At 42.6% G+C, this 16,883-nt stretch overlaps 1 protein-coding gene across 1 annotated transcript in view; it reads right to left on the bottom strand.

Annotated features, from left to right (window-relative positions):
* Positions 1-2,326: 2,326 nt before the first annotated feature.
* Positions 2,327-16,883, bottom strand: part of LARGE1 (LARGE xylosyl- and glucuronyltransferase 1) — a 377,994-nt gene continuing 363,437 nt past the window's right edge. The window contains exons 14-15 of the mRNA XM_054032553.1: positions 11,487-11,682; positions 2,327-5,822 (exon numbers count right to left, since the gene is read on the bottom strand). Coding sequence (XP_053888528.1) covers positions 5,625-5,822; positions 11,487-11,682 — 394 coding nt within the window. The 3' untranslated portion in view covers positions 2,327-5,624. The remainder of the gene's footprint in view (positions 5,823-11,486; positions 11,683-16,883) is intronic.

Raw genomic sequence — 16,883 nt, 5'->3', positions numbered from 1 at the left:
AGAACATTAAAAACATATTTTTATATTTAATTATAAAATTGATTGTTGTTCCTAACAGAAAACCACTTGTAATATGTTTGTACAGGGCATTTATAAAACTGATGGCTCAGTTGTGTTAAGGCCTTATTTTCACCTGTGTAGAGAAATAGCAGCTGCATCCCTGATGAAATTATTATGCTTCTCCCTCTAATACAGAGCTCACTACATTGCACTAAACTACACTGCAATTAATATTAAATGGTGGTGCCATTCGCACCCTTGTCACTGAATTGATGTCTGTGATTTAAATATAAACCACAAGAGAAGCTGTGACAGCCTATTAAATAAATAATCTGTGCTTTAAAAATGATGTGAATACATCCAGAGTCTTCACTTCTAACATGGGTGGTGGAAATGCAGGTGCAGCTGCAAATTCCTTCACCCCAATGAGTCGCAGATGATGATTTTAAGTCCCACTTGAAAAAAAGAAATGCACATACTATGTGGAGCCAGACTGCTGGCACACAAAACTGGCAAGGTTTGGGGGGGATTAGTTAAAGTAGGAGCTGAAGGAAATCTCACAGGTACCAAGGACGACCTAGGTCAGACAAAGACAGCTACTAGGGGTGTCGGTAATACAAAGATATATCTTTATCCAGTAAAGGATGGGATGGCAATTACAGGCAAACTGGAGAAGGGACAGGCTGAGATTACAGAGGTACATTTCAGAAAAGTATCAGTGTGAGACTAAGGAATGTAATCAGAGGTGAAAGTAAGTCCAGTGACTTACCGGTACGCTGGGGCCAGCTCTGGCCCCCGGAAGGAGCGGGGCCTAGGGTGGAAGGGGTGGGGCTGAGAGAGTCAGAGCCAGCCCCAGCCCACCCTGTAAGGTAAGTGCCCCCCGCCCACCGGGGCAGCAGCAGCAGCCTGGGGCTCTGAGGGCTATTTAAAGGGCCCGGGGCTCCCCTGCTTCTACTGCCCCAGCCCTGTAAATAGCCGCAGGAGCCCTGGGGAAGCGGCAGGGCTCCAGTGGCTATTTAAAGGACCAGGGCGGCAGAGGCAGCTGGAGCCCCGGCCCTTTAAATAGCCCCTGGAGCCCGCTGCTCTGGGGCTATTTAAAGGGCCTGGGGCTCCCCTGCTTCTACTGCCCCGGCCCTTTAAATAGCCACTGGAGCCCTGGGGAAGCGGCGGGGCTCCAGCGGCTATTTAAAGGGCCGGGGCGGTAGAAGCAACAGGAGCCCCGGACTTTTTAAATAGCCCCCAGAGCCCTGCAGCCCTACACCAGGGCTCCAGCAGTGGGGCTCTGGTGGCAATTTAAAGGGCCTGGGGCTCCAGCCCCTGCTGGGAGCCCCAGGCCCTTTAAATTGCCCCCTGGGGAAGCCCTGGTATGGCAAACAGTCTCTTACCGGTACACCGTACCGGCTTACTTTCACCTCTGAATGTAATAAAAATAAGTGCATGGGCAAAACTAGAAATGTCTATATAACAATGTGAGATGCTTACAGGAAAAAATAAGGGCGTTAGAATGCGCAGCAGTGGGTGAGGACTTTGAGATAATAGGAATTATTGAAACATGGTGGAATGTCAGAAGCCAGTGGGATACTGCCATACCTGCATATAAACTATCCAGGTTTTAGAAATGGGAGAAGCTCACTACGCTTACAGATTCCACAGAATTTAATGAGTTAAAATTTCTGAGGGGAGAGGTCCACAGAGTAGAATGTGCAGGGATATAAACCCCAAATTAGAAGAATATAAATATGCTAGTAGGGTTATATTTCTGTCCTCCTGACCAGGAAAAGGATGTTAGGTACATAATGTATAGGGAGATTAGAGAGGCAACTAAGCCTAATAAAACAGTAATAATGGACAGCTTCAACTACCCACATATGAGCTGGACAAATGTCATAAAACACAAAGTTTCGAGAACCTATTTCTCAACACTTTGAATGGCTGCTTCTTGGAACTGCTATTTCTAGAACACACAAGTGGAGAAGCTGTTCTCGGCTGCACCCTACATAACATACAGGTGCCGGTTCAAGAAGTAACTATATTTGACCCAGTCAGTAAGAGTGACTACAGTATAATTCAGTTCAGCATCCTTGGGGGAGGAATCACATCAAAAACTAGTATGGTGACACTTGACATTGAAAAGTAGGATTTAAAAAGAAGCAGATCAAAAACATCCTAAATCAAAATTAAAATCCTTAGACTCGGCATGGTCATACTTATGCTCATAGACTCACAGTAGGCCTGGATACCTCTAAACAAATAAAGAAAGGAAGAGGACATGAAAGTAAATGTATGATTAAATGATAAGTTTGAAGACAAATGGGAAATCAAAACTTGGTTGAAAGGATTGTAAAATGTAAGATGAAAATCAAGAGGGTTCAAAGGGAATTTGAAGAGTAAATAGCCAAAATAAATTTGCTCCATCTGCAAGAAGCAGAAAGCCTGGGATAACTGTTGGGTCCTCTGGACTGTTGTGGAGCAATTAATGACTATAAGGACACTGTCAAGAATGTAATGCCTTATTTGCATCAGTCTTCCCCACAAAGGATATTGCAGAGATACCTATCCCAGAGACTCACTCTTTCCAGGAAATAAAGGTAAGGAAATGTCATAGACTAAGGTGTCAACAGAGAAGGCGCTGGAAAAAAAATCTATAAATTAAAGAGCATTAAGTCACCAGGTCTAGAAGGTATTCATCAGAGAGTTCAGAAGGACTTTTAACAAATTAAGTAACCAAGCTGCTAATATAAATATGCAATTTCTCATTAGAATCAGCTACTGTAGCAGAGGACTGGAGGGCAGCACATGTACATTTTTTTTAATGATGCCAGGGGATAATCCTGGGAATTAAACAGCAGACAGCCTTACTTCAGTACCAGGGAACTTGATTGAGATTATAATACAAAACAGAATTAGAACACACCTTGATGATTATGATGATACAAATAAACCAGCACAGCTTCTATAAAGAAAACCTGTGACTCTCTAATCTATTAGAGGAGTTTGAGTTGCTCATCTTTACACCAGCCAACATATTTAAGCCTAAGCCAGGGGCGTCAAAATTTGCCGCCAGTATGGGCCAGCCAGAAATTACTACTCCCCGCCCCCGAAAAAGAGGGAGCAGGGACAGAATTGTAGCTAATGACGCTAATGGCATGGCGCAACAATGCACCTCCCCTTACTATGGGTTGTGTCCTTGTGGTGCAATCTAACCTATAACTAGCACTGCAGGAGAATGGTGTTCCCCCCTGTACCCAGGCATCATTGTGAAACATAGAAGAAATTAACATCCAGCACTTAACTAGTGCTATAAAACAGCTTTAGTTATACAGAGGGACTGACTAGGAATTTCAAGAAGGTAAATCAGCACTTCACACCACTGGACTACTTAGGCCTCGTCTACACTAGAAAATTAGGTTAGTTTAACTACGTTGGTCAGATGTGTGAAATAGTCACTCCCCTGAGCGGCACTGTTAAGCTGACCTAAGTCCCCGTATACACAGCCCTAGGTCAACAGAAGAATTCTTCCATTGACCTAGCTACCGCCTCTCAGGGAGGTGGATTACCTAGGCTGATGGAAGAAGACCTCCCGTCGGCATAGGTAGTGCTGCATTTTAAGTGTAGACATACCCTTAGGAACAGATTTTGCCACCCTTACTCCTGGTGAAGAATCACTGGGACTATTTGTGGAGTATTGCACTACTCAGTGTGAGAAAGGATGGCAGATTAACAATGAGGGAGGGAGGGCTTAGCTCCTCACAGGTTTTTAGGTGAGCCATTAAGTAAAGGAGAAAAGCTATTTGGAAAAGTAGGAAGCGATAGATTCTTACACAGCCCACACCCACAGGGGAAAATGTAACAACTACATCCAGACTCCTTCCTGGTCTTATTTCTTGTCTCCAAGAAGTTGCTTTTTTTCTTTTGTTGTTCTTTTCTTAATTGCTTGTATGACTAACCAACATTTGTCCTGTAAACACCTGGCTTAGTTGTGTTGAAGTTGCTGTAAATAAACCCCTCAAAAAGTAGTAGGTTAGAAAGAAAACCAAGATCTAGCATGGTGAGGTGGGGAGGAAGATCCAATGGACTGGAAAGTAGAATAAAATAATGAGCACAATGAAGTGTGGATCCATTATAGAGTCTAGGCAGCGGTGTCTGTAAGTACTGTTCTACATGGTCTGGAATAGGAAGAGGAACACACTTCTCACTTTAGTCGATTCTGCTTTCTCTAGTAACATTTGAAGCAAATACAAATAGCCCAGCTAAGGGCAGTGCATTAAACCTCATCTCCTCATCCCATGTAAACACAACATTAATACTGAAGAATAAAGGAAATGGTAAAAAGTCCAGTGTCTTGGTTGTTGTATGTGTTTTGCTTGTTAGGTTTCTTGTCCACCCTTCAAAATATCGCTACGCATACTGAGGTTGTGAACTGGACCACCCCACATTCAAGCAAACACTCACACTCAGATTCCCAACACATTCTCTTCTCCCCCTCAAATGGGGAGTTTATGCCTCAGAGTTTTGCTCCTTTTATTATAAACTCCTTTAACGAAGTCGTTCTGAGAGCTTGTAGCAGGCAGCTTGATAGCACTGAGGCTCCTGGGCTCTAGTTGCCATGCTTATATTTCCCTGTTCAGCGATGAAGTCCACTTAAAGCCCAAGGCCCAATGCCTTCACAAGTGGGCGTGCACTGAAAGAGCCTACGGGTCAATATCCCCCAGCAGAAAATACATCCCAGGGAAAAATCCAATGCTTGCCTTTAAAATGGTAACCAAGCTACAACATGGCCATTTATTTCACTAGATACATGTGAATGAATTGCTCAGGTGAAAACAGGCCTTACACTGACAGGTTCCTTCACATTCTGGTAGAGGCACCAATCTTTTTTATTGGACTGCTAGAACTGGGGATTGACAAGCAGAATGAAGGCCAAAATTTCCTTTTAAAAGGGAAGGAATGGATTGTATGGCAGGGGCAGGGGAGGTTTCTAGATCAAACAGAATTAACTTGAGAATCAATGACCAATTGATCCCATGGATATGCCTCGGCCTTTAGCACACCTTCTCTATAGTGGGATATGGTATATGCTTCCCCTTCATTTTCAAGGCTATTTCAAATCTTTGCCTTGCCCTTCATTAGAATAGCCATCCCTATCAAGAGGGGCAATGTGAAAGTTCACAGGTGAAAGTTCCCCTTTTAGAGCAGTGTGGGTTTAAAATTCACAGGACAGTGACCCGAAGATCTTCCTTTACAGATAAAAGGCATGTGGAATTATTAAATAGCAACATTAAATCCTATTTTCTGGAGATCTGTCTTTGCTCAACTGTTTTGAGAACAGAAAACATATTCCCGTCCCACCCCCGCTCCACACCGTTTGTGATATGATGGGCGCATGGCTGGCCCCTCTTATTCACACCTTGCGAATGCTAAAGCTGAAAGCCTGGCAGGCGGGGGTGGAAGGGAAGTGGCTGAGCACAGTCTGAAGTCATGTCGCTTCAAATCTCTACTGTTAGAACTGTTGGGTATGATATAAAAACAAAAAAGTGTCTCAGTTCCAAGTTAAAAGACTGGGCCCCAAACATTAAGTGGCTACTCCCTTGAGTGTCTGTTTCCCGTAAACAGGCTCCGTAGTGCTAGCTGTTGTTCTCTGCCGTGAGATATTTGAGGGCTGCAAAGCCATAGCGGCGTGACATATCCTGCTGGAACTCCTCCTTCAGGGTCTTCAGACAGATGCGGTATTGCTTGTTGGAGCGGAACTTGGTGATGTCGAAGCTGGGAGCATGCGGCATATGGATCATATAGGCATTGGGCAGCACTATGAATTCATACTCCTGGAAAAGGAAGACACCAGCAGTGAGAAGCAGTTCCAAGATCTCTCTCTCTCTCTCTCTCTCTCTCTCTCATCTTTGCTAAGGCAAAGAAGATGGTGCAGTGTAAATCTCAGGGGGAAGAGCAAATCTATAAAGATTTGCTTAACCAACCTCCTCTTTCTTTAAAATGTTTTATTATGCACATGAAAGACATTAGACCTACCTTCCATTTCAAAATATGTTTACACCCAGGTAAACCAAAATATTAGGGGAACAGTGCTAGAGTGATATCTGACACCAGGTCTACCTCACAAACTTTTGCCAGCATAGGTATGTTGGTCAGAGGTCTGCAGAGGTGTGATTTGTGACCGACAGAGCTGTGCTGGCAAAAGCCCATGGCATAGATGCAGTTGTACTGGCAAGACTTCACTTTTGCCAGTCTAGCTTCTTTGGGGTGGGGTGGGGGGCAGCACTGGAATAAGCTAGACCAGCAAAAGTGCAGTTTTGCTGATATAAGCTACGTCCACACTAACAGCACTTTACTGATCTAGTATATTGGTATAGTTATACCAGCAATGCCTTCCATGTGTACCCCTGGCTTGAAAAATCTGCCTTGATGGGAGAATCTGACATGTCATAGGTCAAATGCAAAACGGGGTTTATTAATCCATATGCTTAAGAGGGTTTTATTAAATGTTTTCAGACCTTATGAAGATGAACTTTGCGCTCAAAGAATTTCCTTTGCATGTTAAGTGTGAACTTTAACTACCACCTATCCCCTCCTCTGCAGGTCTTTCAACCATTTCTGTGGTTGTTATGCTTCATTAACAGAACCTCTCCAGGAGTGGGTTTTATTCTCTGCATAAACAATACATCTTGGGAGAAAGACACGGTCAGTGGAACTTCCCCAAGTACTTTTACACTTGAGCTGGGAGGTGTGATTCCCAGCTCCTGTAGATGTACCTGCACTAGCTTGCTAAAATTAGACCCGTAGCTGGGGTAGTGGCTCAGGCTGGCCATCGGAGTATGTTCTCAGGGAGTCCAGGTGGGTACATACACAGGTGGCTAGCCCGAGTTACTGCCTGTATTACACTGGCTATGCTGCTATTTTTAGCATGCTAGCTCAAGAGGCACTAGTGTGGGTACATCTACGCCCAAATGTAGCACAAATGTAGATGTACTCTTGGTGCACCTGTACTCTGCTTTCTCTGAGAAGTCATTTCTGGGAGGCTTCCACAGCTTCCCATGTGGTGAGATGAAAACTCCAAGTCACTTGCAAATCCAGGAGCCTATGAAGAGGCAATGAATGTTCCTAGTAGGTTTACTAGGACAAATGTATTCTCCCTGTAAATATATCTTATAACAAAAGCCCGTAAGTTGGAAGAGACTTGAAACTCCTGGGTTATACCTCTTCACTACAGTCCCCAAATTTCATCACAAGAAGCTCTGAGCAGCATTTTTAAGAAGTGCCTAAGTATTTTAGGAGAATAAGTCTTGGCTTGTATTTTGTAACCAGCCCCCTATCACTTCACAGATTATGAGGTTAGAAGGAATTAATTCAGAGAAGTTCTGTGGTCTGTGTTATACAGGAGGTCAGACTTGATGATCACATTGGCTGATCATCAAGTGTGATCTCCTGTATAACACAGACCACAGAACTTCTCTGAATTAATTCCTGTTTAAACTAGAGCATATCTTTCTGGAAAAAAAATCAATCTTGATTTAAAAGTTTCCAGTGATGGAGATTTCATCACAACCTTCAACTTCTAGCTACTGGATCTTGTTATACCTTTGTGTGCTAGATTATCAAGAGTTCATTATTAAAGTTTTGTTGCCCAAGCAGGTGCTTATAAACTGTGATCAAGTCACCCCTTAACCCTCTCTTTAATAAGCAAATTGGGTAGAGCTCCTTGAGTCTAACACTATAAGGCAGGTTTTTCCAATCCTTTAGTTGTTCTCATGACTCTTCTCTGAACCCTCTCCAATCCAGCAACATCTTTCTTGAATTGTGGACACCAGAACTGGACACAGTATTCCAGTTACAGTCACATCAGTGCCAAATACAGAAGTAGCAGAACCTCCTTACTCCTACTTGAGATTCCCCTATTTATAAATCTGAGGATCACATTAGCCCTTTTGGCCAGTCACACTGGGAGCTCATGTTCAGCTGATTATCTACCCCGATGCCACCAAGTTCTTTTCAGAGTGACTGTTTTTCAGGACAGAGTCTCGCACCCTGTGAAAAGTGCGTAATTCTTTGTTCCTACATGTATAACTTTACATTTAGCCATATTAAAATGCATATAGTTTGTTTGAGCCCAGTTTACCAAGTGATCCGGATCTCTCTCTATCAGCAACCTGTTCTGTTCATTATTTACCACTCCGCCATTCTTTGTGTCAGCTGCAAACTTTATCATTAATTATTTTATGTTCTCTTTCATGTCACTGATAGAACTGTTAAACTGTTAGCGTAGGACCAAGAACTTATCCCTGCGGCACCCCTCTAGAAATTCCCAGTTGATGACGATTCTCCGATTACAGTTACATTCAGTCACTTTTCAATCCATTTAATGTGTGCCATGTTAATTTTGTATCAATATAGGTTCTTAATCAAAATGTCAAGTGGTACCAAGTCAAATAATTTACATAACTCTAAGTATATTACATCAGCACTATTACCATTAGCACATCACTTATAATATCATCAAAAAAGAAATCTAGTTAGACAGAATCTATTTTCCATAAAACCATGTAGATTGGCATTAATTACATTACTCTCCTTTAATTCTTTATTAATCAAGTCCAGTTTCAGCCATTCGATCATTTTGCCGGGGGCAGATGTCAAGCTGACAGGCCTATAATTACCTGGGTTGTCCCATTTACCTATTTATAATATTGGCACAAGATTAGCTTTCTTCCAGTTGTCTGCTTGTATCTTTACAAGGGCAGGAACTGTCCCTCTTCTAAAAAAGCAACAGAGGGTCCTGTGGCACCTTTAAGACTAACAGAAGTATTGGGAGCGTAAGCTTTCGTGGGTAAGAACTGGCTAGATCCAGGAGTCATTGGAAGGCTGGGGAAAGTATCTTAGAGCTTGTTCCTAGAGAAGTGGTTCCCAAAGTTTAACAACCTGTGAACCCTTTTCACTAAAATGACAAGTCTCGCGAACCCCCTCCTAAAAATGAATATTTCCAGGGATTTTCTCCTTTACCTGTGTATAAATTATAAAAAGCAGTGATCTTGGAAATATAAAATTTGTTTTTTATGACATGCTTATTGCACACTATTTATTAATAATTATTATTTATCATTACATTATTTTTATTACATTATGAAAACAGCAACACTCTTCCAAGATCTCAGTTTCGTAGCTTGTATCACTTTGAATAAGCCTATTATAAGACAAGGCTCCTATGTTTCATCAAGGAGTATCAGATGTGAAACAGCATAAAGGTATTTAAGAAGCCAACTCAAACAGTTCCTTCTATACAAGCATTCAGGTCTTGCGCAGTCCAGGCAAACAACGCACGTTACAACAAAGCTTAAACTTGTTCATAATAATAATTTTAAAAACAACACTAGCTGCCTATTTAATTTTAAAAACAGCAAAAAATATCCACTTCCCTTTCCATTTCTTGTAAGGAATCTTGAAGTTTAAATCTCCTCAGTTTGATAGCAATGTTTGCTTTGATCTGCTTAGCTCTTGGAAGTCTAGGGGCTCCAGGCTGCTGGCCCCATGCTGCCCGGGGTCCCTAGGGACAGCTCTGTCCTCCATTAGGGAATTTTTTCCCAAGAACCCCCTGTAACATTTCATGAACCCCCAGGGGTTCATGAACCCCAGTTTGGGAACTACTGTCCTAGAGCAAGGAGAATCCCCTTCAGAAAAAATTCCCACCTGCAGGAACCTCATGCTCTAACTACAAGTTTGTAAGCCCTTAGGAGCATAGTCTGTCACTAGCTATATATTTGTACAGACCCCAGTAGCATGAGCATGTGGTGCTTCTAGAGTAATTATAATTAATTCCATCCTGTCTGCCATTTTGATGGGCTATAGCAGCACAGGCCCTCTGTGACGGAGTCTCACATGCAGGCCTCCTGACACTTGCTGGATTTGCTAAAAAGCACTGACATTTTTCCCTGATCTGGGAGGTGACTCTGCTAGCTGAGGCCAGAATACTGAAGCAGCTGCTTAGGCAAAGACCTGATGAGTGGGAGTGGCACCTGAAATGCAGTGGAAAGCTTAATGGGTGTCCAGCACTATTTCCCCCCCCATTTGGGGAGAGGATATTGCCAGAGAGGCCTGGTCAGTCTTATTGCACTCCCTAAATCCCCTGCTGATGAGCTGAGGCTGATAAGCAGTCAACAATGGTAGGTGGGGGTGGGAAGAAGGATCAAAGAACAAAAAAAGAGGGGGTAGGGATCCCCTTGCTGAGACCTAGCCAAGAGAGCAAAGCTCTTTGAGGAAAACACTCTATAGGCTCTCTTTAAAAGGGAGTGTGTCAAGAAGCTGTCTCCATTGCCAGGAAGACGGAATAATGGGAAGTATTGTAGTCTCAGCCCGGATATAGGGAAAGCCCTAGTTCCAGAAGTTCCTGGCAGAGCTGCCGTAGGGATGGGTAGCCCAGTAATTCCAAGTTTCCTCCAGGATGACAGATTCGCGATAAGAGAATAGCCCAGTCTCTCAGCCATTACAAACAAAACATCTTTTAAATATGAGTGTGTTTGGAGGCTGGAGGAGCAAGGAAACACATCCCCGGAGACAGTTCCATCTCAATAACCATTTAAAAGAACTATGCTACCATCTCCCGTGAAAGAGCTTCCACTTTCCTTTGTGTGATGCTGTATGTTGGCTGAATGCCACGGCACAAATAAGCGTTATGCTGTGAGTGCTGTATGAGAGCTACAACTGGAACTGTAATCCCGGGGACACAGATGAGCAGATAATAAATCATTTCAGTGATATTATCCACATCTGAAGTTTCATTGATCAGTGATTGAAAAGTGCATTGTACAATTAAAGTGTTATGCACGTGCTAAGTATTATTATTAGGATAATATAGTAGACACTATTTTTATTTGATTAATAAACATATTTTCCCCTCTAAAGCTGAGAATACCCCCATTGGGTATATCCTTATGGAACATAAAGGGACTGATAGCAGCCCAGCCCAATGTGACTGTGCAGAAGAGTAAGCAGGGGTATAAACGTCCCCCTCAATGCACACACAGAGACATGCACACACGGACACACCCATCCCTGCACAGTCTCCCTGCCTCTCAGCTGCAGGCAGGTTGGGGAAAGCAGGGGTTGCATGCCTTGTACTTTACCGCTCATAGAGTGGCCAACACAAATGAGCCAGTGTATGTTAGTAAGTACCTGCTAATGATCAGGGTCAGTAGCCAATTACTAACCCCTGGAAGGAAGTGGGGAACAGGGAAGGAAATGTGCCTCTCTGAGATAACTCCTCATAGATTTGATAAATCAATTAAATGGGGCACAACTTTTAATGCTCAGCCAATACTAAACAAGGGTTTTCTCTCTTAGATGAAAGTAACCAGTTACAGAATCCAATATGGCTGGCTGAATAATTTGGTGACATGGAATCTGAATCCACTTCCATAGTATAAGGGTTTCCTATAAAAACCATGCATCTCACTAAGAATCTCATTAAGAAGATGTCTCCTTACCTGTGCATCCAGTTCCATTATGTGAGCTACTTTGTTCCAGCCGAATCCTACAAACCTTCTGTCGTACTCTGGGCAGTCCCGTCTCACAACAACATATGGCTCAAAGTCTGCTTCCCACTCAACTTGATAAGGTGTGGTAGCAGTCCGCCACTTGGCAAAGTTCGTTGGTGCATGCCCTTTCGTCCAGACGTGATACCTTGAATATACATAACTTGCATGGGCGTGGGGGAACAGTGAAATAAGACGCATCTTGGCAAAACTGCATAACATTACCTTTTAGATGGAACCCTTGAAAATGAAGACATTAGCTGTACAGTCCACTATTATTTTTAGGACATATTATAGGCAACTCAATATACTATGACCATTTCTGAGGCATTTTCCAATACTTCCATGTGCTTGATTCTTATACATACCAGGCTGATGAAGTTAACTGACAAAAAGACAATTATCAAAAGGGCTATCCACGACTGATACTGGGAAACAATAATTATGGAAAACACAAAGGGTGCATCTACACTACAAAGTTTCACATCCATTTCCCAGCAATGGTGTAGCTCATTTAAAGCTTTTAGAAGTTAACTATTACAGTTCCACAGTGATGAGAGCTATATATTTTATATTTACATTTTTAAGTTGTGTAAGAGACACCTGGAGCTCTAGACAAGTGCCTCTTTTTATTATTATTACTGTAAAAACCCAAATAAATAATTAAATTAATATGTAAAAGCCTACATAAATGCTCTCCATGATACTACAGATATAATTTTATCCAACATGATTCTATGTAAGACCATCAATTCAACTTATAAGAAAGAATCCTTTAATATTTTGTTAATCTTATTTATATCACAGCAGGTCTCTTCCAAGCACAGCTTGAATCCACCCCACTAACACAAGGATCAGTGATTCTCTTGCCCTTTTACTCTTCTTACATCTTTCCAGAAATCACTGAGACAGACTCTTGCTGCAGAATCATGGATTAAATCAAGAAAAAAAAATAAGGCAGGTGATCTGTATTGTAGTATTTTGAGATTTATAACAGAAGGAGCAAAACAAACATGCAGTTGTGCAATATAATATAATATATGATTTCAAGGGGACAGACAACTTGTGCATAAAGTGAGGCATGTGCATAACTATTTGCAGGTTTAGGGCCTAGATCCTAATATTTTGATCTCAGAAGTTTGGATAACATTACAAACCATGAAGAACCAGGAACACAGAGGTAAAAATTACAGCCTTAGCGTTTACATTTTGGGTGTATCTTATTGTTTATAATACCTGGAGAAACCGAAAGAAGCTAAGGTTCACTTTCTCTCTTCATCCTGGAATAGATCAGTGCAGGAGGGACATGGCTACCAGAAAATTATTTTACTATACAGTAACTGATGTTCTTTTAAGCTGTGACGGTTTCACTTTTATATGTTATTATTATTATCATCATAATTAATCAGGTTGCATCACTTCAATGAGACTGGCTAACGAGTAGCACAGAGCCATTCAATTCTAAATCACTGGTTTGACTTTCCAGGCTGCCAGAGATCAAAGCCTTTACCATCTATTGAGAGAGACAAGGTAAGTAAGATAATATCTTCTTTTGGACCAATTTCTGTTGACGGAAGGTACAAGATTTCAAGCTTTACAGAGTTCTTCTTCAGGTCTGGGCAAAAGCTTGCACATTCCACCAACAGAAGTTGGTCCAATACAAGATATTTCCTCACTTACCTTCTCTGGCTAATATCCTGGGACCAACACAATTTTACCATCTATTGGCCATTTGATGTCTTTAGGAAATGTGTAGGCACTCTCAATACAAGCCCTAGTGAAATAAACCACAATCACAACAGGGGTTTTAAATCTGAGGTAGGATTGTGGGGAATGTGGCATTTTCCCTCATCCCTCCTCTAGCATTTTGAAAGTAATAAATAAAATAAAATAATACCCACTATTTAACACGTATAGTGATCTGTATTTTCGTAGCACCCTACAAATGATAGCTAATTAATTAATTCCTGCAGAGAATCGGGCTAGCGCTGCAGCTCCTGCCCATAATGCTTCCCCAGTGGCAACAGCAAGAGCAGAACATGAAACTGACCAGAGTTGTATCACTTTCCCTGTACAGCTATTGCTGGCCCCACCGACATAGTACTATAGGCAGGAGCAGCAGCACAGGTATCCCCTGGGAGGGAGAGAGAGAAGAGAAAACCAAAAGGGACGAGCAAAACAGGATAAAGAAGAGCACTAGAGAAAAAGATCAGGAAGGGAGCGGGGGAGACAAAAGCAAAATAGAAGGGAAGATAGTGGGGGAAAAGGAGGGGAGAAAATGAGTGAAAGAAAAGTGGAGACCCTGATTAAAGGAGGGAGGCACTACATGCTCCCTGTCCAATCAGTGTATTTCCTTTGGGAGGGTCCAAACCTATGGATGAGAGGGTAGTTCATTCTCTTAAGTCTATTCAGTTCTTGGCATCTCTGCCTCAATGGCTGACTATAAGATGCCAATCAATGCAGCAGTGATGGTGGTTCTGTGATGTGGCCACCTGTGCACAAGAAAATAAACTGAGACCAACAAATCATTTTGCACAGAACATTCAGCTTCTTTAAAAGCACCTGAAATTTCCACTGTTAAGGGGAATTTTCCTCAATGTAACAGGTTCTCTAAATAGATCAAGGATTTTGCGTTTGCTTCTTCAGAGTGACGTAGTTCTATATGATGGGATCACATGGAGAAACAACACACATTGGCAGCTAAGAGTTTATAACTAGATAATAATCATATTATTGTGCTTTCTGAATGAGGGGGAAAATCTAGTTATTAAGTGGATGAACTCTGGGATCAGATACCATATTTGCTGGAAACGCAATGCATTAACTGTGCAGTTGCTATATCAAGTGGATATTGTATCTTGTAGCAGATATGTCTGGTAAGGGAACAGAAAGAGGGAGGTGGATGTGGGATGCTAAAATAAGGTCACTAGAGACTGGTTATGAAAGAACAATTGGGTTTGTAGTCATCTTTCTGATAGTTCAGGAATATATAATTGCCAGAACTGGGTCTTGGCTACAGGCTGACTATCTTGTGAAATTTTAGCTCCGCTGAAGTTATTTAGATACTGTTAAAAAGATCTCCACCCAAAAGAAGCTACTGTAAAATGGTAATTTTCACCAGACATTAGTCACAGAGACATAGTAGGGAGGTTCATCAGTCTTACTGTCTCATGTATCAGTATTATTGTCTCTTTGGCATGCCAACCAACATCCCCAGTTTTCTCATTATCCTCCAAAGTACTTCAACATGTGCTTAACTTTAAGCTCATGAGCAATCCCATTGACTTCAATGGGAATACTGATGTGGTTATGGGCTGGGGCCTCAATCAGTTTATCAGTCATTGCTGGTTACACTGTGTCAGTATGGTGCTTTCTTTTACCTTCTGTACCTCCATTATCCTTGTAAGATTCCACCAGAAGCACACTTCCTCGTCCTTGGGACATTACCCCGTACTAAGTGGATATACATCTTGCCAAGGCACAATAAAAACTAATACCATGAAACAAAGCCAGAATGATTTCACAAGATATCCCCCTGGTGCAAAGATTTTTCCACACAGCACCTCTTGGCAACCGTGAAAGCTTAAATAACTTTGTGTGTGTATGTGTGTGTGTGTTGGGGGGCGAGGGGGGGAGTTGTGCGAAGGATGTAATTGAGAGCTGTTTTGTATTTTTCAGCAGCCCAGAGGCAGAAAAGGTCACCATTTGGAAAAGAGGTGACAAAAGCAATTTCACTGAGGAAAAGATTGTAATCTAGCATGTGGTGTGAGGATCTGGGATGCTGCAGGCATGATCAACAATCACTGTCACAGCAGTCCTCCTCCCAGCTCACTCCCGCCAGCTTGGCCTCAACTTGCAGGATTATTAAAAACACCTTGAAAATGTAGGTGGAAATGCTCAGTCCCGATCCCAGCTGCTGTGTGTGCCTGCTGATAGATTTGATCAATATGATGAGACAGAAATGATTAGGAGAGTGTTTATAAAATATGTCCTACATAAGTACATAAATCTACTACAGGCCTGACATCTTTCCTCTGTTCTTATTCTGTCCTTACTCAGGTCAAATCCCCAATGAAGTTACAGGGTGCAGGCTGAAAATATGATTGTCAATGGAATATAAGATGTGAAGTAAAATCTTGAGGGTATTATTTCCTTCAAGAGGTTATTTTTTCACCTAAGAGGGAAAGTTATTTTCTATAAACCAACCTCAAGTTAATCTATAAATTGCTGCACAGTTAAGGAGCAATGGAAGGAGAGAGGAGAGCAAACTTTCCCCACACCCTTGAGGTTTTTTTCCAGGGGCTGAGATAACACCTCTATTCTTTCTCCTACCTTTCAGTTGCCTTGGGTTACCTGTTTCCAAGTGAATCACAGACCGTGGTACCATCAAAACAAGGTTCTTCAGGATCATATGAACCACCTGCTGTGATGTCTGTAGAAAGCAGCTGGCAAAAAAGTTGCTAGTGCACCTCAGAAGATGCTGCAGCTTAGCAACATGAAAGAAACCCGCTGCAAGTGGAGAGGTATGAAATACAGGTAATGGGGGAAGAGCGGCATCTGCCACAAAAACAATTTGTGAGAAGAGGAAAGAAAAGGAAGTTTTCCACTGAATAATAATACCATCTAGCTCTTATATAATGGTTTTCATCTATAGCTCTCGTAGCGTGTTAACGCAGGAGAGGTAAGCATTATTATCCCCATTTTATAGATGTGAAACTGAGGCACAGGGAGGTGAAGTGGTTTGCCAAAGGTCATCCAGCAGGTCCGAACTGGGAATAGAACCAAGATCTCCCGAGGCCCTGTCTGGTGCTGCATGCAGTAGGCCACACTGCACACTTTCGAGGTTTGTGGCACTTTCAGAATATCCACTCATCAATCCTAGTTAAGTATTATTATTCTCAATTTACAAATGAGGGGACTGAAGTAGAGAACGGAAGTGACAAGTCCAAGGCAGGGTGAAAGTAACACAGAAGACTTACTGGTAAGGGGGCCCAGCTCTGGGGCCCCAGAAGGGGCGGAGCCTTGAGCAGAAGGGGTAGGGCCTCAAGTGGAAGGGGCGAGGCGTCAGCTTCCCCCAGCCAGCCCATCTGTGCTGCCTGGCCTGCGCCGCTCGGGGCTCTGGTGGCGATCTAAAAGGGCTCGGGGCTCCGGCCACTGCCGTAGTAGTGGCAGCCAAAAGCCCCAGGCCCTTTTAAATCGCCGGGCCCTGGCGCCACCAATGGGAGTGGGGGCAAAAGGGGCAGCAATGTTAAAGTGCTACCGCGGCAGCGCTTTAATGTCAGCTGCTTACGGGCTGGTACCGGCGGTCACTTCTTACCAGTACGCCGTACTGGCCTACTTTCACCCCTG

This window comes from Malaclemys terrapin, chromosome 1 (genome assembly GCF_027887155.1).
Source record: "Malaclemys terrapin pileata isolate rMalTer1 chromosome 1, rMalTer1.hap1, whole genome shotgun sequence".
In the NCBI taxonomy this organism is placed as follows: domain Eukaryota; kingdom Metazoa; phylum Chordata; order Testudines; family Emydidae; genus Malaclemys; species Malaclemys terrapin.
The sequence above is the reverse complement of the archived record's forward strand: the minus strand, read 5'-3'. Positions and strand labels throughout refer to the sequence as shown.